At 44.0% G+C, this 24,812-nt stretch overlaps 1 protein-coding gene across 1 annotated transcript; it reads right to left on the bottom strand.

Moving 5' to 3' along the window:
• Window positions 1-525: 525 nt before the first annotated feature.
• On the bottom strand, window positions 526-3,164 carry TCL1B (T cell leukemia/lymphoma 1B). Its single transcript, XM_032621761.1, has 3 exons — window positions 3,003-3,164; window positions 771-941; window positions 526-579 (listed from the first exon to the last, which is right to left on the bottom strand). Exons 1-3 carry the CDS (start codon window positions 3,162-3,164, stop codon window positions 526-528), a joined length of 387 nt encoding a protein of 128 aa, XP_032477652.1.
• Between the last annotated feature and the right edge of the window lie 21,648 nt (window positions 3,165-24,812).

The raw sequence follows: 24,812 nt of genomic DNA, 5'->3' as shown, positions 1-24,812 counted from the left end.
AGGAGGGCAAAAGCCCCGCTCCGGGCCCTCAGTGCAGTCCGAGCTGCTGCCAGTCTCAGGAAGAAGGCTCTGTGGGTCGATGCAGGGTCCCTGAAGGCCACTGTCATCGACTGAACTTGTGGCACCCCAGTGCCACGGCCAGACCTAGAGATCCACGTTCGTTGGATCCAAGCTTGATCACGGCTATTTCCAGGCTCTGTGGTTTCAGGGAAATCATTCCAGCTCTCAGAGCCTGTTTGCTCATCTGTAACACGGGATGTTAACATGTACACCTCAGAGAATTCTTTTGAGAATTAAATGATGACCATTATTCAGTGTTTTGTGAACATACTAGGGGTCTGTCCACGGTGGAAATCACATCCACTGGGGTTGGGAGGGGGCATAAAGGGGTGGCTACGTAAGAAAAACTCAGGGAGCAGCCTGAGGGCAAGGTGACCAGCATTGCCTTTCTGTAAAGAGGAGTGTCCTCCTTGCTAGTGTCTGCTGTCCGCATTGCGAGGCTCCAGGCCTGACATACCAGCCCCGTCAGCGGCTCCCACTCGGCAGACGTTTTAGGATCAGCTGCTCCATGGAGTTGATCTGCAGAACGGGGGGGAGCAGTGATCAGAGCCTCTGGGAGATGCTCTTCTATCCAAATGAAGCAGATGGGAACCCGGGTTTGTGGGTTTAGGGGCCCGGGGAAGGGATCCCTCCCATCCTTTGCCCCACTTTGCACACCTACGGTCACTACTTAATGCCCATCCCCCTCACCTGGGCCACCATGCACTTGCCTGGCCATGGTCCACTATTTCCCAGAGTCTTGAATCCGTTGCTTGGTACCTTCGCCCGGGGTAGAGCTCCCACTTGGGGGGCAGCCCGAACACGAGCAGATGGCTGGGGGACCTGGGCATCTGGGGGTGCACTGGTGTCTGCCACATGTGGACTGTGACGCTGATTTCATGCTGAAGGGACCAGAGAGGAGGGGGCACGTCAGGGATGGTTGAGCTGCACACACACAACCAGGGTCCTGGATCCCCTGGCCCGGCTGGTAGGCTGCCCAGACCAGAGGTCGATGGGCATGCTTTTAGAATCCCACACCCAGAGCCTTGGCACCATCACTTGGGGGTTTTCCTTGGACCAGTTCTCTCCAGGCCTCCTCTGTACCATCCTCCCACTGACCTGCACCCCACTCACCCCACCACACCCTGAAAAGTTAGCCTCTGTTTCCAGCCTGTCCGCAACATTGGGCCTACACTGATTACTCTGTTGGCCCTCTGTCTTGGCCACTTCCATAGTTTTAAAAATTCTCTTTTCAAAAATAAGATATCTAAAAAAATAAATAAATAAAAATAAGATATCCATAGACCTCAGGATCTGGGAGTGATGGGTTTTCCCTTAAAAATATTTTGTAGTTTTGATCATGGCCATCACTACTTGTTGTGAACATTAAAAGAAAAAAAAAAATCAGCCAATCCAGAAAGGTATAAAAATGAGGGAAAGTCACCAGACAACTATAACCAAAGCTCCATGTGTTTTGCAACTAAATGGGAAGTTCTTTACAGAGTTTTCTATCAGAGTATTTGTCTTTGTGCTGAACGTTTTTCCGAGCTAAGAATCTAGCCCTTTATCAGTCATACATGTTGCAAGTTATTTTTCTCCGTTTGTTGTCCTAACCTTATGAGCTGGTTTTGCAAGAAGGATAGTTTTAATTATGTGGCAAAATCTCTTTCCCTTTGGATTCTGGCTTCAGATCAGGCGTCAGCAAAGTATGGACCCAATCTGGCCCACCACCTGCTTTTGTAAATAAAGCTTTATTGCAAACAAACACTACTTCCTTTGTGTGCTGTCTTTGGCTGCATTTGCACTACGAGGGCAGAGTTGAGTAGTTGCTACGGAGTCTTTACCATCTGCAAAGCTGAAAATTTTTACTATCAGACTCTTTACAGAAAGTTTGCTGACCCTTGCATTCGATCATGGTCGAAAGCCATCTCCCATCCTAAGACTGCATGTGAAAACCCAGATCTACTATTCAGAAATAATCATTTCAAATTGTGAAAACAATGCTCAGCCTCCAGGTTCCCCTCCCCCACTCATGGCTAAGTTATTTGAAGAATCCATTCTTTTCCCATTGAACACTTTTGTATGCTTTTTAAAAACTTCCTAAACTATTTTGTCCAGAATTTTCTGCATGCTTTATTGGGTGGAAAAGACTCAGTGTTCTCAACAAAAAATTTTCTGGATTACCTATTTGAAGATAGCTAGGAAATGTGTTATATTGTTTAAAATGACCGTGAATTGTTTATTTAATACCTGGATAAGTATTTACCATATTACCCTGAAGTATTTATATTTTGTCCCTCAAAGATGGGCTGTGATCCAAACCCCTAGTTTAGGGCAGCTCTTTCCAATTTGAGTGATCATCCTTATCACCTGGGGAGCTTTTAAAACATAAAGGGTCTTAGACTCCACCCAAGGCTCCTGAATCAGTTTCCAAGGTGGGATTCTAGAATGTGTTACCTCTCAAATGCTCGCCCAGGCCATTCAGATGGTGAGCTGTGTCTGTGACCTCCACAGAAGTAGATTATTCCCATTTTGCAGGTGACGAGCCTGAAGCCAAGGTAAATTTTATACTGTTGGCCCACCTGCTGCTCTAGGTTGCAATGCTTTTGCTTGTGCTTGTCCTGTCTCCTTTCTGATCCTGGAGAACTCCTACTCATCCCGCAGAGCCCACCTGAATAGCCGCCGGATGTGTGAAGCCTTTTCAGCATGCACTAGAGGCAAGACTAGGCCCTGAGCTACCTCTCTTTCAGCCACCCCATGGAGGACTGCATCATCTCCTGTAGATAAGCTCTGCCTGTGGTCCCTCCAGGCAGGGGCTCCTGGTCAGCACGCTCAAACCCACACAGGCCGAGTTTTCCAGCGCCAGTGAGAACTGCATCCTCATTGCGTAATATGCAGGGCCCCCACGGGCTAAAGTCCACGTACCACCCTTCCGCTGCCTCCCCTCATGCCCCACGACTCACTGTGCTGCCAGGGGAGCCCCTGCCCCAAGCTCTGTGGGAGGGACTGATCCGCAAGGCCACAGTCACCCAGGTCCTTCCATTCTCATCCTCGTAGATGCCAGGCCTCCGGAACCACAGGCAGCATGGGGGCGACCCAAGGAGCGGAGAAGCTTCTGCTTCCATTGCAAGGCTGTGCCCAGGGCAGGCCTGGAGGCACACAGGGAACCTCCCAGGTGTTCAGTCTCCTTAAGTGGACTGGCTCCCGAGTGGGGTGAGGCCGGTGATCCTGGGGGCGGGGCCAGTGAGCCTTGGCAGGGGCTGCAGGGACCAGCGAGCCCAGGTGTGAGGGTTCGAGGGGGTTGAATAAGGGGCAGAGCCAGAGCGGGGAGGAGCCCTCTGCCGCTGGGGGCAGGCAGGGGCGGGGCCACGGAGCAGGAGTCGGAGGAACTGGGCCCACCTGCCTGGAGGTGCTCGGACCGGAGTCAGGAGCCTCAGGGGCCGGCGGATAAGAAGCTCCCCAGGTACAGAGCCCCCCCAGGCCTCTGCGCAGGGGCAGTTTGGTTCCTTAAGATCAACACTCCCCTGCTTCCGCTGATTCCTCCGCAGCCTATCGCTGGCATCCTCTGCTCTTGCCAGGCCTTATGCAAACCTCCGAGCTCCAGATTCTGAGCTGGCAGGGACTGCCAGGGCATCTTCCCGTGGCCATTCCTTCAGCAGGACCCCGATCGCGAACCCTTGGGGTAGTGAGCTCAGTGGATTCTTGCCCCTGGAGATAGCTGGCCAGGGAACCTCCTGGGCAAATCAGGCTCCCTCTCCACAGAAAATGAGCCAGTGCCCCAGGGGCATTTGCAATCGGGATCGTATAAAGTGTGAGGGAAACCAGGCCACGGGAGGGAGGGTGTGTGGCCATCCTGCACACCCTATCCTTGACCATGGGGTCCGGAGCACCCACTTGGCCTGGTCATCTTATTAGCTCTGCTTTGCCAGGAGGCCACAGACACAAGAGGCAGGCCCATGTGGTAAGCACCCTGGGCTTCTGAGCCTGAGCTTCTTTTCACAGCAATTCCACCTCCTTCCCTGGTGTTTTTCCTTCTATCGTGGGATTGGAGTGGCCGTAGGAGACGAGGGGCATTAAGGTCTTGAATAACACGGTCACATACATGGAATCACGTACATCTGTTACTGTATTCTATGGGATAGGAGCAGGTCCTGCCCACACTCAATTATACAAGGATGTGGATATCAGGAGTCAGGGCTCAAGGGGGTTCCCCAGAGCCTGTCTGCTATAAGCACCAACCCCACTGGGTTACTCTGAGGATGAAATGAGATGGTGTATAAAGAGCAGTGCCTCTAGCACATAGTGAGCACTCGAAAAATGCCAGGTACTAGCTATGCTCCCAGACTTGTCCCCTTCCTGAGCAAAAGCCATCAGTCCACCCTTTGTAACACGAACGCAACTAGTATTTATCTCTATCACTCCATATCACAAACATGTACGGGTATTCTCAACCTCACTCCAAGATGAGCCAGTATGTGGCTGTATGTGGGGTGGGGGCAGAACTGGTCAATACGTGCAGAGCATCTACGCCACATGAGGCACCATACGTGTGTCCTCTCAGTTACGTCTCCCAACAACTCCATGAGCTAGAGACTGTCATCCCCACCTCACGCCACTGAAACTGAACAGAAGCGCTTCACTGATCTCCCTTCTCATGCCATGTGCTCCATCCTGGGCCCCTTGGACCTGCACAGAAGGAAGATCACTGGCGGGCTATGAGAACAGAAATTTGGACCTTTGTCCTTCAGCAGGCCCATATCATGTCTGAGATACAGCAATGTTTCCTGGCCAAGTGTCCATCTTTGGTACCTGCAATTTGAAGGATTCACTCTCCGGGGTGGGTATCACCAAAGTCTTTGGGAAGCCCTTTGATCTCTCCAGGATAGCTCTGGGCAGAGCCTTGTAAAGACAGTGTAGTCTCTAGCAGGTCTGTGTCTTTATTACCGTCTTACCCTTAGGTTCTTCATAACCTTTTTTTTTCCCCTTAGATTCCGTTTATATGTGTTAGCATACGGTATTTGTTTTTCCCTTTCTGACTTACTTCACTCTGTATGACAGTCTCTAGTCCATCCATCTCACTACAAATAACTCAATTTCATTTCTTTTTATGGCTGAGTAATATTCCATTGCATATATGTACCACATCTTCTTTATCCATTCATCTGTTGATGGACACTTAGGTTGCTTCCATGTCCTGGCTATTGTAAATAGAGCTGCAATGAACATTTTGGTACATGACTCTTTTTGAATTATGGTTTTCTCAGGGTATATGCCCAGTAGTGGGATTGCTGGGTCGTATGGTAGTTCTATCTGTAGTTTTTTAAGGAACCTCCATACTGTTCTCCATAGTGGCCGTATCAATTTACATCCCCACCAACAGTGCACGAGGGTTCCCTTTTCTCCACACCCTCTCCAGCATTTATTGTTTGTAGATTTTTTGATGATGGCCCTTCTGACCGGTGTGAGATGCTATCTCATTGTAGTTTTGATTTGCATTTCTCTAATGATTAATGATGTTGAGCATTCTTTCATGTGCTTGTTGGCAATCTGTGTATCTTCTTTGGAGAAATGTCTATTTAGGTCTTCTGCCCATTTTTGGATTGGGTTGTTCGTTGTTTTTGTTATTAAGCTGCATGAGCTGCTTGTAAATTTTGGAGATTAATCCTTTGTCAGTTGCTTCATTTGCAAATATTTTCTCCAATTCTGAGGGTTGTCTTTTGGTCTTATTTATGGTTTCCTTTGCTGTGCTTGAGGATATGGGGAGGGAGAAGGGTAAGCTGTGACAAAGTGAGAGAGTGGCATGGACATATATACACTACCAAACGTAAAATAGATAGCTAGTGCATCGCACGGGGATATCAGCTCTGTGCTTTGTGATCACCTAGAGGGGTGGGATAGGGAGGGTGGGAGGGAGGGAGATGCAAGTGGGAAGAGATATGGGGACATATGTATATGTATAACTGATTTACTTTGTTATAAAGCAGAAACTAACACACCATTGTAAAGCAATTATACTCCAATAAAGATGTTAAAAAAAAAAAAAAAACGACAGTGTAGTCATGCCTGGACCCAATGCTATCCTCCTCCAGCGGAGGGCGCCCTTCACAAACCTTAAGTCCAGGTGTCCTGGTGCTGGGGCCCTCAGCCTAAGGGGATGATTCTAGACCACAGATGGGCACTGAGCAGGACTTGGAAGGCTGGGTCTTGGTCACCAAGATCTCTGCATATTCTGCTCATCTCCTCCCATGTACTGAGCCCAAATTGGCCAAGGCAGGCTGGACACTGGAGTCAGATGGCCTGGAAATAGCATGGCACAGATGGGGTTGTTCACCAGCATGAATAAAGACATGGAGAGGGGACATTCAGGATGTATTTGGAGGTCAGAGAATAATGAGGATTAGCTAGTGCTGGGGATGCAGGCTCATCATAAGAGGAAGGAGGAGAATATGGTGGTGGTATGTGTGGGGGGGTGGATGCTGCCACTTCATTGCAAGGATGCCAATCCAACTAGTTGATTTTGATCAAGTTGATCAGGAGCAAAGACAGTGTTTGGGAAAGGAAATGGCATAAGTACACACTTGATAAACGTTTGAACTGATGATAAAACAAAAGAGTGACTCAGTAATCGGGGATTCCTAGAAATGGACTGGATGGAGATGGTTCAGGCAGTATTACAGGCAAAAACATCCAAGTTCCAGTTCTGTTTATTTCAAACTATCAACAGTATAAATTGGCAGGATGATAAAAGAAACTCGACGCAGCCATGGAACTGAAGAATGAGCGTTTGGGGAAGTTTTGTCTATTCCAAGGCATTGAAGATATAGTCTGTTTTCTTCTAAAGGTTTTATTGTTTTAGTTTTTATATTTAGATGCAATTTACCTTTGTGTGTGATGTGAGGAAAAGATCTAGAGTATCTTTTTCCATGTTAATATCAAATTAACTTAATCCCATTTATTAAAAAGACTATCCCTTCTCTCCTGTATTGTATTATCACTTCTGTCATAAATCTGGAACATATATGTACGGGTCTGTTTCTGGAGTTTCTTTTCTATTCCATTCTTTTTTTTTTTTATATCCTTGTGTCAGTAGCACATTTCTAACTACTATAGCCTTAAAATAGGTATGGATATCTTGTAGTATAAATCTCCTAGCTTTATTCTCCGTCTAGACTGCCTGGATAATGTGATGGTTAATTTTATGTGTCACCTTAGACAGTGTTTTGGGATAAGAGTAACATTTAGATCGGTGAACTTTGAGTAAAGCAGATTGCTCTCCATATTGTGGGTGGGCCTCATCCAATCAGCCGAAGACCTTAATAGACTGAAAAGGCCTCCCCAGGCAAGGAGGAATTTTCCAGCAGACTGTCTTTGGACTTCATCTGTATCATTGGTTCTCCTGCCTCTCCAGGTTGTGCCCCTTTAGCTCTCCTGGGTCTCCAGCCTGACAGCCCACACTGCAGATACTGGACTTGCCAACATCCATATTCATGTAAGCCATTTCCTTATAATAAATCTCTTTCTATATACATATATGTACATATACACACATGCCCTGTTGGTCCTATATCTCTGTAGAACCCTAATTCAGCTATTCTCTAACCTTTGCAATTCCATATGAATTTTAGAATCAGTTTATTACCATCCCTCTCCTCCAGAAAGCCTGCTAGGATTCTGATTGGGATTGTGTTGTATCTATAGGTCTGTTTGAAGAGAATTGACATCCATACCATATTGAACCTTACAATCTCAGGATAGTGTGTGTCCCTCCCCTCCATATCTTAGGTTGTCTTTAATTTTTCTCTATTTTTATTAAACTTGTTCTTAAGTAGTTGACTAATGCTATTCTTCTTTGTTTTTTTTTGCAGTACGCGGGCCTCTCACTGTCGTGGCCTCTCCCGTTGCAGAGCACAGGCTCCGGACGCACAGCCTCAGCGGCCATGGCTCACGGGCCCAGCCGCTCCGCGGCATGTGGGATCCTCCCGGACCGGGGCACGAACCCGTGTCCCCTGCATCAGCAGGTGTACTTTCAACCACTGCGCCACCAGGGAAGCCCTGACTAATGCTATTTTAAGTGGTGTTATTTTAAACTCTGTGTTATATTTGTTTGCTGCTGGTATAGCAAAACGCAACTGATTTATGTATATTGTCCCTACATCCAAAAATTCACTTAACTCTATTTTTTTTTGATATTTTGGGAAATTCCCAGTCATTACAGCTTCAGTTATTCCTCTCATTCTCTCTCTCTTCTTCTGTGCTTCCAATTACACTTTGCTACACCTTATAAATTGTGTACCATGCCTCCTATGCCCTGTGCTGCTTTATTTGAGGCTTAAACATTTTTCCTCTCTGAGCTTCAATTTTGATGTCTCCTATCGGCTTATTTTACAGTTCATTATTAATCTTGACATTTGCTGTGTCTAATCAGCTCTTAAACCAATAAGTTGATTTCTTAACTGCAAATATTATATTTATCAGGTCCAAAATGTTCATTTGATGCTTTTTTTTAATAGATTTGAAACTTCTCTGATAATCTCTATCTTTTGAACCATTTTGTCCATCATTCTTTCTGTATCCTTAAACATACTCCTCAGTGATTTTAAAGTTCTTTTCTGATACTTCTGGGTTACTAGTGGGTCTGCTTCTATAGTCTGCTTTTTCACTTGGTTTTCAATTACATGTTTTTTCTTTGGGAGTAATTTTTAGGTGAATACCAAATAGTGGGTATAAAACCCCGGAAAAGTTCTAGATAGTACTGTCTTCCCCCAGATGGCGTTAACTGTTTCCTCTGCTGGGCAGATAGAGTGAGATACTGAACAGCTTACTTCTGATAAGAACAGAATTGAATCAAGGTCCAGTTCCAGTTCCAGTGAGCATCAGTCTACCTCCCTCAAGTTCACCCTATTTCTATAGTGTGGCTCTCAGTCAAGAGCCTGGTAGGGCTTTGTCTCGACACAAAGAGACTGCGGGAGATTCTGTTCTGTCTTTCGGGGCTCTGGCTTTGCTCTTCAGCATCCTGCCCTGAGCCGCTTCTCTTTGTAAAAAGCCCTTTTGGGAGAGGGCACTGGTCTAAGTATGAGGTCCCTCAAGTCTCCACTTTGGCCAAATGCATCAGAATCAGCCAGTGTCCTCAGGAAAAAGGCAGTCACAGGTGCCTGATGGTTGATGTCAGTTCATTGCTCCCTCCCGTACCTTCAGCTCTTACCAGGTTGTCCTCACTCCAACCCCTGGTGAACCTTTGTCTTTTCAAGAGACTCCAGAGAATTCTAGTCTGTTTTCAGAGGTCTTCAGCTTAGTTTTTCAGCCTCTTACGTCACACAGCTTCATAATTCAACACATATCTCTGTTACCAAACACAGGTCCAGCTGCTCACTGCTCTGAAGCCAATAAAGAGGCAAGGTTGGTGGAAAGGAAAGTTTGCTTTATTTCAGAGGCTGGCAGCTGGGAGAGGAAGGGCGGACTCATGCCCAGAGGCTGACTGCCCCTCCCGCCCAATCAGTGGGCAAGAGCTTTTATAGGCGGAGAGAGGGGGCTACATGCAGAAACAGCACAGTCAGCTGTGACCGTCACCTTGAAGTTGGTCACTGGTGGTCTGACCAGCATCGTCTTCATTGTTTTAAGTACGGTTCATCTTCAGTTCCAGGGTCGGTTTGTTCCCATTTCCTTGAGGCCAGTTCTCGGAATGGCAGCTTATGTCATGGCTACAGTCTGGTCATCATGTAGTTAACTTTTTCCACCTGGAGGTGGCTTCAGTATCTATAAGACAGCTCAAAGGATATGGCTCAGAATATTATCTGTAGCCCTTGAGGAGGAAATAAAGTCCTTGACTTTGCTTAATGACTAAACTATTATTATTTGGTCTCATTTGACTGTTTTCCTTTGTTTCTGCATTTTCTCACTTCTCTGATTAAACTTATTCTTTGACTAACGTTTTTCTACAGACAAAAGGCAGACGGAGGACATGGGGGGTAAGAACCATAGGGTCCTGCTTCGTTTCGTCTCGAGTGGAATCTGGCTGGATGCTGGTGGCCCCCCAAGCCTCCAGTTTTGTCACTCTATACCAGCCCTGTGATCCAGCCTTATTTCACCCTCTAGCCTGGACCCAGAATCATCAAATGACCAGAAGGGAAAAGCATTTGCAGATGCTCACCTCTGAGAAGTCTCCCCTTCTCCAGAATTTTAGTTCCTCTGGTCCTGGTTGCTCCATAGCTCCCTAATGCTTTGGGAAATACAATTTTTATTTTTATCCAGATTTTCTATGGCTTGGCTGTAGCTGTGTCCTGTTGCAAACTATTTCATCTTACCCCAAAGGATGGAGGTATTTTTTTTTAAGGTGGAAGAAATTAAACCATGTCTTTGTACTGATGGAAGTGATCCAAGAGGGAAGGAAGGGGTGATGATGACAGGTAAGGTACAAACTGAAGGCAGTTCTTGAGAAAGGGAGGCATAGAGGTGAGAACCCAAGTGGATGGCTTGCCCTTGAGGGGAGGAAGGATTCTCTTTCCATTGTAACTGTGGTAAGAAGGAGAAGCAGGGTTAGATGCATTTAAGAGTTTCAGATTAGTGGGGGTGAGAGGAAATTCCCCTCCTCCACTTTTCATAAGAAAATTACAAATGGCTTGGAGAGACCTAATGCTAGAAAATAAACACCGTATATGAAATTATTAGCAGGTAATCACAGCGAATATATTTATGATCCTTAGGTAGGGACAATCTTCTTAGAGATGGTACACAAAGCAAAAGGCAAATAAAAAGACTGATTCATCTTGAGATGCCCAAAAGTATATCTTCTAATGGCAATATATTAAGGAAAAAAAGGACCAAAATGGGAAAATACTAAAAATATGCAGCAAACTATTCGTTTCCAGAATATAAAGAGAATTCTCACAAACCAATTAAGTAAAAGGAGCAACTCATTGGAAAAATAGGAGAAGGCTCAGATAAGTTCACAGAAAGGAAATGCAAATGGCCGATTGCCATACCTCGACCTCACAAGGAATTGAGAAAATGCAAACTTTTAAAATGAGATACATTTTAAAAACTCTATAATATCGGCAAAAAAAAAAAAAAGAAAGAAAGAAGAAAAAGAAAAACGCGGAAAAGCATTTGCAAAAATGAAACGTGGACAAGAGGCGTGGTTTGCCTTATTGGCCAGGCCCCTTCTGCACTAGGAGAGGGTAAAATGGAACCAGGTCACCGGAGTCAGTTTCCACAAAACTAGCACCCCCAGCAGGCAGGTGGGCCAATGTAGGTTTCTTTACTGAAGGTTGGGTCCGTTTCAGAAGGGACATTTTGATGCAGAAGAGACAAATATTAGGGTTTGGGAGAACTTGGACTTCCCCTTGAGTTTTGTAAGACAAAACACCTAGGAACTTTAGCCTTTGCAAGGAGAGATTCCCCAGTGGACTGTCCCTCCAGCCCGTTATCCTGCCTGCCCACCTGCGGGATAACCCCTCACCCCATAAGCATCCATTTCTTAAGTCTCCACTTGGATAGATTCCACCCCTGCCGGCAGGTGAGCCCTCCCCTCCCGTGGCCCCTCCCTCTTCCTTCAGAGTGTCCTTTTGGTCTGGCCCCTGGGCTACAGCAGGGTGTAGGCTTCAGCCAGGTGGGTGCTGCCCAGTTTTACAAGCCTGGGGAAGGGGGAAAGGGCAATTGGTCTGATGGACTCCAGTCTGATGGCCAAGGGTGAACCTGGCCTCTCTGATTTGAGTTTCCTCATCGGCAAGAACTATAAGTTGCTAGTTCTTTTATTAACAGATCAATAGAGTCGGCATTTCTCCCAAGGACAGACATTTCCCCCATAGGACACGACAGTCTAAAGCCCAAATGAGGAAACGTTTTCTCCATTAACACAGAGCCTGTCCTGCCCTTGCAATCTGGTCTGCATTGTTGTCAGAGGGGCTTTTGAGTTCTTCCCTGCCTCAGGGGATGGAGTATGGGCTGGGGCGCTGTCTTTCACAGCAGAGCTTTGTTGGAAGAGGATCAAGAGTTGAATTCATGTAACCCCGTTATTCTTTCTCCCTCCCCACAAAAATGGAGAGAGAGGGTGTCAAGGGTGTCTATTCCTCCAGAAACCATAATAATATTTTCCATTTGCAAATGAGTTGGGAAACCAGAAGCACACAGCTTCCAGCCTGTGGCACGGACTCCAGAACCACTGCTTCCCGCCTTCCTGTTCTGACTTCTGCTACAGCGTCCAACTCCCTTGGCCTTGACTCATAGCATGTGGGTTTATAGTGACTGGATAGTAGTTAAAGCTTTATATCTGGGCTTCCCTGGTGGCGCAGTGGTTGAGAGTCCACCTGCCGATGCAGGGGACACGGGTTCGTGCCCCGGTCTGGGAAGATCCCACATGCCGCAGAGTGGCTGGGCCCGTGAGCCATGGCCGCTGAGCCTGCACGTCCGGAGCCTGTGCTCCGCAACGGGAGAGGCCACAACAGTGAGAGGCCCGCGTACCGAAAAAAAAAAAAAAAAGCTTTATATCTTTGTCTCCACTCGACCCTGGCTCCCTGACAAAAAAGGTACCTTAGAGTATTTGAAATTATGTGGGGTTGGCCATCAAACATCCCTGAATCCAAACTTAATTCCAACCCTTACTAGTTGAGTGACCTTGAGCCTGTAACTTAACGTTTTTAGCCTTCCTACTCGTCACTGGTAACATGAATGGGGTATCAACCTTAATAAGTTGTCATAAGGAACAATAACATTTGTAAAGGCTTTGGCGCATGGTAGGGCCTCAGTCAATGGTAATTTGTTAACTAAGGGTAAGGTACCATCTCTTATTCATCTCTGTGTTCCAGCATCAAATGTAGCACTGGAAATGTAGGCGGGACCCAGCAAATATCAATACTTGTTGGACTGAAATATTCTTTAGTCAGATGTTTTCCTGGTTCAAAACAGCTCCAGCCACATCCAACATGAACCCAGAGGTGTGCTGGAATAGAACTTATTCAGACACTCTTCCTGCCAACGCCTTATAGAAAATGCACTCAAAACTAAAAGTGTTCACAGCACAGCAGAGGCCCTGGTTATTGAGTTTGCAGTGAAAGGAGAGAGGTTAGGATAGACAAAGCCCCATGCCGAACAGATGGCCCCTGGGACTCTGTAATTATCGTACTTTACTTGAAGGTCTTCTTTGTAATTGGTCTAGTGAGGTCAGCATCTATGCCAAGGTGGCTCGTGCGAGCTGACTGCTCGCTGAGGCCGCCCTTGTGTGCCTGGGGTTTCTCCTGACGGTGGTACCGAGCTTCCACGAGCATGCATGGGGCTCCAGCTGCATCATCCCTCCACAGCCTCTCCCTCTGGCTCTTTGGGCCGTGGTTTTAAATGGTCCTTCGTTTAATCCATCAGAATGACCCAGAAGGAAGCAATTGGCTGTTAGTGGGTCATTCCCTGAAGCCCGGTGGCAGCATTCTTTTTTCTTTTCTTTTTTTAAAACAATTTTTAAATTTTATTTATTTTTTTATACAGCAGGTTCTTACTAGTCATCCATTTTATACACATCAGTGTATATATGTCAATCCCAATCTCCCAATTAATCACACCACCACCATCACCACCCCGCACCACTTTCCCCCCTTGGTGTCCATATGTTTCTTTTCTAGATCTGTGTCTCAATTTCTGCCCTGCAAACCGGTTCATCTGTACCATTTTTCTAGGTTCCACATATATGAGTTAATATACGATATTTGTTTTTCTCTTTCTGACTTACTTCACTCTGTATGACAGTCTCTAGATCCATCCACGTCTCCAAAAATGACCCAATTTCATTCCTTTTTACGGCTGAGTAATAGTCCATCGTATATATGTACCACATCTTCTTTATCCATTCGTCTGTCAATGGGCATTTAGATTGCTTCCATGTCCTGGCTATTGTAAATAGTGCTTCAGTGAACATTGGGGTGCAAGTGTCTTTCTGAATTATGGTTTTCTCTGGGTACATGCCCAGTAGTGGGATTGCTGGATCATATGGTAATTCTATTTTTAGTTTTTTTAAGGAAACTCCATACTGTTCTCCATAGTGGCTGTATCAATTTACATTCCCACCAACAGTGCAAGAGGGTTCCCTTTTCTCCACACCCTCTCCAGCATTTATGGTTTGTAAATTTTCTGATGATGTCCATTCTGACTTCTGTGAGCTGATACCTCATTGTAGTTTTGATTTGCATTTATCTAATAATTAGTGACGTTTAGCAGCTTTTCATGTGCTTCCTGGCCACCTGTATGTCTTGTTTGGAGAAATGTCTATTTAGCTTGTCTGCCCATTTTTGGATTGGGTTCATTGTTTTTTTACTATTCAGCTGCATGAGCTGTTTACATACTTTGGAGATTAATCCTTTGTCTGCTGATTCATTGGCAAACATTTTCTCCCATAATGAGGGTTGTCTTTTTGTCTTGTTTATGGTTTCCTTTGCTGTGCAAAAGCTTTGAAGTTTCATTAGGTCCCATTTGTTTATTTTTGTTTTTATTTCCATTACTCTAGGATGTGGATCAAAAAAGATCTTGCTGTGATTTATGTCAAAGAGTGTTCTTCCTATGTTTTCCTCTAAGAGTTTTATAGTGTCTGGTCTTACATTTAGGTCTATAATCCATTTTGAGTTTATTTTTGTGTATGGTGTTACTGAGTGTTCTAATTTCATTCTTTTACATGTAGCTGTCCAGTTTTCCCAGCACCACTTATTGAAGAGACTGTCTTTTGTCCATTGTATATCCTTGCCTCCTTTGTCATAGATTAGTTGACCACAGGTGCGTAGGTTTATCTCTGGGCTTTCTATCTTTTTCCATTGATCTATGTTTCTGTTTTTGTGCCAGTACCATACTGTCTTGATTACTGTTGCTTTGTAGTATAGTCTGAAGTCAGGGAGTCTGACGCCTCCAGCTCCGTTTATTCCCCTCAAGAATGCTTTGGCTATTCGGGGTCTTTTGTGTCTCCATACAAATTTTAAGATTTTTTTGTTCTAGTTCTGTAAAAAATGCCATTGGTAATTTGATAGGGATTGCACTGAATCTGTAGATTGCTTTGGGTAGTATACTCATTTTCACAATATTGATTCTTCCAATCCAAGAACATGGTGTACCTCTCCATCTCTTGGTATCATCTTTAATTTCTTTCATCCACTTGTATAAGTATATCCACTTATAAGAAAAGTGTCTTATACTTTTCTGCATACAGGTCTTTTGTCTCCCTAGGTAGGCTTATTCCTAGGTATTTTATTCTTTTTGTTGCAATGGTAAGTGGGAGTGTTTCCTTAATTTCTCTTTCAGATTTTTCATCATTAGTGTATAGGAATGCAAGAGATTTCTGTGCATTAATTTTGTATCCTGCAACTTTACCAAATTCATTGATTAGCTCTAGTAGTTTTCTGGTGGCATCTTTAGGATTCTCTATGTATAGCATCATGTCATCTGCAACACTGACAGTTGTACTCCTTCTTTTCCAATTTGTATTTCTTTTTCTTCTCTGCTTGCCGTGGCTAAGACTTCCAAAACTATGTTGAATAATAGTGGTGAGAGTGGACATTGTTGTCTTGTTCCTGATCTTAGAGGAAATGCTTTCAGTTTTTCACCACTGAGAATGATGTTTGCTGTGGGTTTGTCATATATGGCCTTTATTATGTTGAGGTAAGTTCCCCCTATGCCCACTTTCTGGGGAGTTTTTGTCATAAATGGGTGTTGAATTTTGTCAAAAGCTTTTTCTGCATCTATGGAAATGATCATATATTCTTCAATTTGTTAATATGGTTTATCACATTGAATGATTTACGTATATTGAAGAATCCTTGCATCACTGGGATCAATCCCATTTAATCATGGTGTATGATCCTTTTAATGTGTTGTTGGATTCTGTTTGCTAGTATTTTGTTGAGGATTTTTGCATCTATATTCATCAGTGATACTGGTCTGTAATTTTCTTTTTTTGTAGTATCCTTGTCTGGTTTTGGTATCAAGGTGATGGTTGCCTCATGGAATGAGTTTGGGAGTGTTCCTTCCTCTGCAATTTTTGGAAGAGTTTGAGAAAGGTGAGTGTTAGCTCTTCTCTAAATGTTTCATGGAATTCACATGTGAAGCCATCTGGTCCTGGACTTTTGTTTGTTGGAAGATTTTTTTTTTTTTTGAAAACCTCTTTATTTCGAAAATGCTGAATTCAATGGTCAGCTTCTCCATGCATTTTATTTATCCCTCTTTTTTTTTTAACATCTTTATTAGAGTATAATTGCTTTACAATGGTGAGCTAGTTTCTGCTTTATAACAAAGTGAATCAGTTATACATATACATATGTTCCATATCTCTTCCCTCTTGCGTCTCCCTCCCTCCCACCCTCCCTATCCCACCCCTCCAGGTGGTCACAAAGCACCAAGCTGATCTCCCTGTGCTATGTGGCTGCTTCCCACTAGCTATCCACCTTACGTTTGGTAGTGTATATATGTCCATGCCTCTCTCTCGCTTTGTCACAGCTTCCCCTTCCCCCCTCCATATCCTCAAGTCCATTCTCTAGTAGGTCTCTGTCTTTATTCCTGTCTTACCCCTAGGTTCTTCATGACATTTTTCCCCTTAAATTCCATATATATGTGTTAGCATATGGTATTTGTCTTTCTCTTTCTGACTTACTTCACTCTGCATGACAGACTCCAGGTCTATCCACCTCATTACAAATAGCTCAATTTCATTTCTTTTTATGGCTGAGTAATATTCCTTTGTATATATGTGCCACATATTCTTTATCCATTCATCCAAAGATGGGCACTTAGGTTGTTTCCATCTCCGGGCTATTGTAAATAGAGCTGCAATGAACATTTTGGTACATGACTCTTTTTGAATTATGGTTTTCTCAGGGTATATGCCCAGTAGTGGGATTGCTGGGTCGTATGGTAGTTCTATTTGTAGTTTTTTAAGGAACTGCCATACTGTTCTCCATAGTGGCTGTACCAATTCACATTCCCACCAGCAGTGCAAGAGTGTTCCCTTTTCTCCACACCCTCTCCAGCATTTATTGTTTCTAGATTTTTTGATGATGGCCATTCTGACTGGTGTGAGATGATATCTCATTGTAGTTTTGATGTGCATTTCTCTAATGATTAATGATGTTGAGCATTCTTTCATGTGTTTGTTGGCAGTCTATATCTTCTTTGGGGAAATGTCTATTTAGGTCTTCTGCCCATTTTTGGATTGGGTTGTTTGTTTTTTTGTTATTGAGCTGCATGAGCTGCTTATAAATTTTGGAGATTAATCCTTTGTCAGTTGCTTCCTTTGCAAATATTTTCTCCCATTCTGAGGGTTGTCTTTTGGTCTTGTTTATGGTTTCCTTTGCTGTGCAAAAGCTTTGATGTTTCATTAGGTCCCATTTGTTTATTTTTGTTTTTATTTCCATTTCCCTAGGAGGTGGGTCAAAAAGGATCTTGCTGTGATTTATGTCATAGAGTGTTCTGCCTATGTTTTCCTCTAAGAGTTTGATAGTTTCTGGCCTTACATTTAGGTCTCTAATCCATTTTGAAGTTATTTTTGTGTATGGTGTTAGGGAGTGATGTAATCTCATACTTCTACATGTAGCTGTCCAGTTTTCCCAGCACCACCTACTGAAGAGGCTGTCCTTTCTCCAGTGTACATTCCTGCCTCCTTTATCAAAGATAAGGTGACCATATGTGCGTGGGTTTATCTCTGGGCTTTCTGTCCTGTTCCATTGATCTATCTTACTGTTTTTGTACCAGTACCACACTGTCTTGATTACTGTAGCTTTGTAGTATAGTCTGAAGTCAGGAAGCCTGATTCCTCCAGCTCCGTTTTTTGTTCTCAAGATTGCTTTGGCTATTCGCAGACTTTTGTGTTTCCATACAAATTGTGAAATTTTTTGTTCTAGTTCTGTGAAAAATACCAGTGGTGGTTTGGTAGGGTGTTGGAAGATTTTTAATCACAGTTTCAATTTCATTACTTGTGATTGGTCTGTTCATATTTTCTATATCTTCCTGGTTCAGTCTTGGAAGGTTATACCTTTCTAAGAATTTGGCCATTTCTTCCACGTTGTCCATTTTATTGGCATAGAGTTGCTTGGAGTAGTCTCTTAGGATGCTTTGTATTTCTGTAGTATCTGTTGTAACTTCTTTTTCATTTCTGATTTTATTGATTTGAGTCCTCTCCCTCTTTTTCTTGATGAGTCTGGCTAATGGTTTATCAATTTTGTTTCTCTTCTCAAAGAAACAGCTTTTAGTTTTATTGATCTTTGCTATTGTTTTCTTTGTTTCTATTTCATTTATTTCTGCTCTGACCTTTATGATTTCTTTCCTTCTGCTAACTTTGGGTTTTGTTTGTTCTTCTTTCTCTAGTTTCTTTAGCTGTAATGTTAGATTGCTTATTTGAGATTTTTCTTGTTTCTTGAGGTAGGCTTGTATAGCTACAAACTTCCCTCTTAGAACTGCTTTTGCTGCATCCCATTGGTTTTGGATCGTCGTGTTTTTATTTTCATTTGTATCTAGGTATTTCTTGATTTCCTCTTTGATTTCTTCAGTGATCTCTTGGTTATTTAGTAACATATTGATTAGCCTCCTTGAGTTTGTGTGTTTTACGTTTTTTCCCCTGTAATTCATTTCTAATCTCATAGTGTTATGGTCAGAAATGATACTTGATATGATTTCAATTTCCTTAAATTTACTGTGGCTTGATTTCTGACCCAAGATGTGGTCTATCCTGGAGAATGTTCCGTGCGCACTTGAGAAGAAAGTGTAATCTGCTGTTTTTGGATGCAATGTCCTATAAATATCAATTAAATCTATCTGGTGTATTGTGTCATTTAAAGTTTCTGTTTCCTTATTTATTTTCATTTTGGATGATCTGTCCATTGGTGTAAGTGAAGTGTTAAAATCCCCCATTATTATTGTGTTACTGTTGATTTCCTCTTTTATAGCTGTTAGCAGTTGCCTTATGTATTGAGGTGCTCCTATGTTGGGTGCATATATATTTATAATTGTTATATCTTCTTCTTGGATTGATCCCTTGATCATTATTTAGTGTCCTTCCTTGTCTCTTGTAATATTTTTTATTTTAAAGTCTATTTTATCTGTTATGAGTATTGCTACTCCAGCTTTCTTTTGATTTCCATTTGCATGGAATATCTTTTTCCATCCCCTCACTTTCAGTCGCTATGTGTCCCTAGGTCTGAAGTGGGTCTCTTGTAGACAGCATATATATGCGTCTTGTTTTTGTATCCACCTAGCGAGCCTGTGTGTTTTGGTTGGAGCATTTAATCCATTCACATTTCAGGTAATTATCGATATGTATGTTCCTATGACCATTTTCTTAATTGTTTTGGGTTTGTTGTTGTAGGTCCTTTTCTTCTCTTGTGTTTCCCACTTAGAGAAGTTCCTTTAGCATTTGTTGTAGAGCTGGTTTGGTGGTACTGAATTCTCTTAGCTTTTGCTTGTCTGTAAAGCTTTTGATTTCTCCATCAAATCTGAATGAGATCTTGAGTAGAGTAATCTTGGTTGTAGGTTCTTCCCTTTCATCACTTTAAGTATATCATGCCACTCCCTTCTGGCTTGTAGAGTTTCTGCTGAGAAATCAGCTGTTAACCTTATGGGAGTTCCCTTTTATGTTATTTGTCATTTTTCCCTTGCTGCTTTCAATAACTTTCTTTGTCTTTGATTTTTTCCAGTTTGATTACTATGTGTCTCAGCGTGTTTCTCCTTGGGTTTATCTTGTACGCGACTCTCTGCGCTTCCTGGACTTGGGTGACTATTTCCTTTCGCATGTTAGGGAAGTTTTTGACTATAATCTCTTCAAATATTTTCTTGGGTTCTTTCTCTCTCTCTTCTCCTTCTGGGACCCCTATAATGCGAATGTTATTGAGTTTAATGTTGTCCCAGAGGTCTCTTAGGCTGTCTTCATTTCTTTTCATTCTTTTTTCTTTATTCTGTTCTGCAGCAGTGAATTCCACCATTCTGTCTTCCAGGTCACTTATCCGTTCTTCTGCCTCAGTTATTCTGCTATTGATTCCTTCTAGTGTATTTTTCATTTCAGTTATTGTATTGTTCATCTCTGTTTGTTTCTTCTCTCATTCTTCTAGGTCTTTGTTAAACATTTTTTGCATCTTCTCGATCTTTGCCTCCATTCTTTTTCCAAGGTCCTGGATCATCTTTACTATCATTATTCTGAATTCTTTTTCTGGAAGGTTGCGTATCTCCACTTCATTCAGTTGTTTTTCTGGGGTTTTACCTTGTTCCGTCATCTGGTACATAGCCCTCTGCCTTTTCATCTTGTCTATCTTTCTGTGAATGTGGTTTTTGTTCCACAGGCTGCAGGATTGTAGTTCTTCTTGCTTCTGCTGTCTGCCCTCTGGTGGATGAGGCTACCTAAGAGGCTTGTGCAAGTTTCCTGATGGGAGGGACTGGTGGTGGGTAGAGCTGACTGTTGCTCTGGTGGGCAGAGCTCAGTAAAACTTTGATCTGCTTGACAGCTGATGGGTGTGGCTGGGTCCCCTCCTATTCGTTGTTTGGCCTGAGGTGACCCAACACTGGTGCCTATCTGGGCTGTTTGGTAGGGCTAATGGTGGACTCTGGGAGGGCTCACGCCAAGGAGTACTTCCCAGAAGTTCTGCTGCCAGTGTCCTTGTCCACACGGTAAGCCACAGCCATCGCCTGCCTTGCAGGAGACCCTCCAACACTAGCAGGTCGGTCTGGTTCAGTCTCCCCTGGGGTCACTGCTCCTTCCCCTGGGTCCTGATGCGCACAGTACTTTCTGTGTGCCCTGCATGAGTGGAGTCTGCTTCCCCCAGTCCTATCAAGGTCCTGAAATCAAATCCCACTAGGCTTCAAAGTCTGATTCTCTAGGAATTCCTCCTCCCATTGCCGGACCCCCAGGTTGGGAACCTGACGTGGGGCTCAGAACCTTCCTTCCAGTGGTTGGACTTCTGTGGTATAAGGGCTCCCCAGTCTTTGAGTCACCCACCCAGCAATTATGGGATTTGATTTTACTGTGGTTGCACCCATCCTATCATCTCATTATGGCTTCTCCTTTGTCTTTGGATGTGGGGTATCTTTTTTGGTGGGTTCCAGTGTCTTCCTGTCGATGACTGTCCAGCAGCTAGTTGTGATTCTGGTGTTCTCGCAAGAGGGAGTGAGAGCACATCCTTCTACTCTGCCATCTTGGTTCCTAATCAGTGGCAGCCTTCTTATGATGAAGAAATTGGGTCTTTGCAAGGAGCAAGCTTCCAATCAAAGCCTGGGGGGATGAGGGGAGGGAGGCTACTGCGTCATAAACTTCCCATGGGAACTGTTCTGTGTGGTCTCTTCTCCTCATTCTAGAGATGAGGTGCCAAGGCTCAGAAAGCGACCATCACTTGGTGAAGATCATGGAGCTGGTGAGCAGAAGAGCTGGAATCTGAACTCCAGTGTGTCTGATTCCAGAGTCCAAGCTTTCTTCCACTCTGCAACTCTATTCATTGACTGATAGAAACCAGGCTGGCATTCACAAGCTGGGCACACATGTCCATGGAACTTAGCCAACCTCTCTAGTTACACTGCCAAATACTACTGACTCCTATAATCCTTGTAGGCCATCTAGGGCCCAGCTCCAAGTTTCTCCATCATAACAAAGGGCATCATCTTATTAACTCGGGTCCTATAGACTCCAACTTGTCTAGGAGACGTTCTGGGGATGAAATGCACAAGGGTAATGGATGGAGTGCCAGATATGCAAGGCCACGGTCATAGGTTCTTGGAGATCTCAGGTCCCAGGGATGCCAGCCAATATCTGGTTTTCAAGAGGAAAAGAGATTAAGCCATCTCTCCCTCCCTTGTGTTTATACAAATGTCATGCATTCCCTCCCACCCTTTAAAACCAGCTTCCTCACCACCATGTTTCTAGGTTGAAGGTCAGCAGAGTGGAAGGATTAAAAACACATCCTGGAGCCAGATTATCTGGGTTCAAATCACATCTCTGCTATTTACTAGCCATGCGAACTGCAGCAAGTAACTGGCGGGGCAAATGGGGATAATGAGAACACAGCCTACTTTGTGTAGTTGTAAGGTTGAAATGAGCTCATGTGGGCTGAGTCCTTAGCACAGTAAGAGCTTTGGGTGTTGACTACTACTTTGGGTACTGTGCTAGCTCTCCACCTTCCCCTTCGAAGCCAGATGTCCCAGAAGAAGCCAGAGGCACTGTCTTGCTCAAGCTTCACGCCTCTTACAGAGCACCTTATCATCTTGTTTCTGCCAACCACCTTCCCACCTCAACTCCGCACCCTCTACTGCAAGTGCTGTCTTGAAGGTCCCATGGGCCACCCTCCTAATGGTGGCAGACGATGGGCAGACACCGTCCCGGCATCTCTGCATTGTTTCATGCTGCTGACCCTCCCGCTTTTTAACAGTCTTTGGCTTTCCCTTTGGTTCCACATCTTGACACTGGTGATGCTCACCTTTTGACATAAGGTTTAAAACGGTGGGCGGAATTGAAATTAACTACCGTTCATCTCCTAAATGTTTTCCCCCTAAACTTCTGATAATGGTGTGCATTCCCCACCACCCCCCGCCCTGCTGCACCATTCGTCTTTCTCATCAGAGAATCTGAGTGTTTTGTTGATGGGGGCATGGGGGACTAGCTAAGTGAGGCTTCATCAAACAAACAGAGCAAAAAATGTGGCCACTTAATCACTGTCCATCTTCGTTCCCCGAACTGGATTCCCTAGCCTCCAGGAAATAGGAGATTTCCTGCAGCATTCCAACTTTCATGGTGCTCTAGGGACCTCCTATAGGAGATGGGCAGGCATGAGGGCAAAGTGGAAGCAACGAGAAACCCTCAGATGTACACAAATGTGCAACATACAGCCAAGCCCACCTGCTGTGACCCACTGGGTCCATGATCCATTGTCAGTCCTCTCCCAGCACCTACAGCCATTCATCCCCCTGAAAGTTCAGCCCTGCACCAGCTCTGAGTCCAATTCTATCCTGATTTGGAGAAGGGGAATATGTAAAGGAGGCCTAGTCCAATGCCTCTGAGAATTCAGCATGTCCAGGCTGTCTGCTAGCCATACTGGTATCAGAAACTAGGATCTGAGCCCCTGCCCCACACCCTGTCCCTCCATCATAGAAGATGTGCCTTAATATTGACATTGCAGGGGGCACCTTCCACCCCCAATCCTAGTCCCCCAACACACACACACACACACACACACACACACACACACACACACACACACACACACACACTCTCTCTCTCTCTCTCTCATTCTTTGCAGAAACTGGAACACTGCCTCTGACCCAGGGCTTTGCCTTAGGCCCCACTGCCTGATAACAACTTCCCTGATGCTGGATGGATAAGGTAGACTATGCACTACATCTTCTTGGTGTTTGCAGTAGGCCTGGCACATATCAGATGCCTGATAAATGTCAGGAAAACTAAACTGTTGTTGCCGATGGCCTCGTGCCTGCTGCAGAGAAGTCGTGAAGAACGATACAAAGAGCACATCTTTTGGAAGAAGACACTCAGGCTTGGATGTGCGTTCTGAAACGTATGAGCTTTGTGATGGCAAACACGCTACTTGACCTCTTGGATCCTCATTTCCTCGGTTTGTGAGGATTAGAGATGACATATGGACACGTGTGCTGTCATCCCTGGTCAGGCTTGTTCTTGATTGGTAGTGGTGTGGAAACAAAATTATTAGAATCTCCCCTACCCATGCTGCTTTGAGAAGGGAAATAAATCAGAAAGATATCTTTTCCTTTAGGAGAAGAATTAACTGTAGTACAAAGAAACTAGGAAGCCATCACTTGGACCTTCATTTGTCCAGAACAAAAAATGTCGTCTCGGCTCTGAAATATCTGTGGGACCTTCTCAGTTACAAAGCTTGTTAGCTGAGCTGTTTGGACTAAAGTGAAAAGTTGCCACTCAGATTGCATTTTATGACACTCGGATTTTCTTCTGGGGGTTCACTCTCTTTAAGTTTCCTGACACGCAAGGTCCAGGAATGTTAGAGACTTCTCCACTGCATAGAGGGTCTGTATCACTTTTAAAAATATAAATCATAAATCATATGATATCACTTATAAGTGGAATCTTTAAAAAAATGATACATGTGAACTTATTTACAAAACAGAAACAGACTCACAAAGAGAAAACAAAGGGGAAACGTCAGGGGAGGGATAAATTAGGAGTTTGGGATTAACATATACACATACTATATATAGATAATAATCTATAAAAATAGATAATCAACAAGGACCTACTGTATAGCACAGGGGAACCCTACTCAATTCACTGTAGTAACTTATATGGGAAAAGAATCTGGAAAAGAATAGATATATGTATATGTATAATTGAATCACTTTGCTGTACACTTGAAACTAACACAACATCGTAAATCAACTATACTCAATATAAAATAAAAAAAATTTTTAATATATAAATCAGTACCCTATATTCCGTGTAGACTGGAAGCTTTGTGATACACATTTTACATTATGGCTCACGGCATATAAAACATGGCAAGTGTAGGAGATTACTGAGAATGTGTACGTGAAGTCATTTTAAGATGTGAACGTTCAGGATTTTTTCCTTTGTTGTCGTTTTTCATGTCTTTCCCCTTGTCGCCTCTTGCTCTGGGTCCTGTGTTCCCCATCACTATGCATAAGTCCATCTGCTTTCAGGTGGTCGCGGGAGCAGCTTCCTCTGCTGATTCTCCCTGTCTCATTGATTTTTAACCAACCTCTATACATAAAAGTGCTTTGTACTGTTTCAGAACCTAAAACACAGCCCAGAACACAGCAGAAGCGATTGTTATTATTATTAT

This window comes from Phocoena sinus, chromosome 2, assembly GCF_008692025.1.
Source record: "Phocoena sinus isolate mPhoSin1 chromosome 2, mPhoSin1.pri, whole genome shotgun sequence".
NCBI classification, from domain to species: domain Eukaryota; kingdom Metazoa; phylum Chordata; class Mammalia; order Artiodactyla; family Phocoenidae; genus Phocoena; species Phocoena sinus.
Note: the sequence above shows the minus strand (reverse complement) of the source record. Positions and strands in the feature narration are given on the sequence as shown.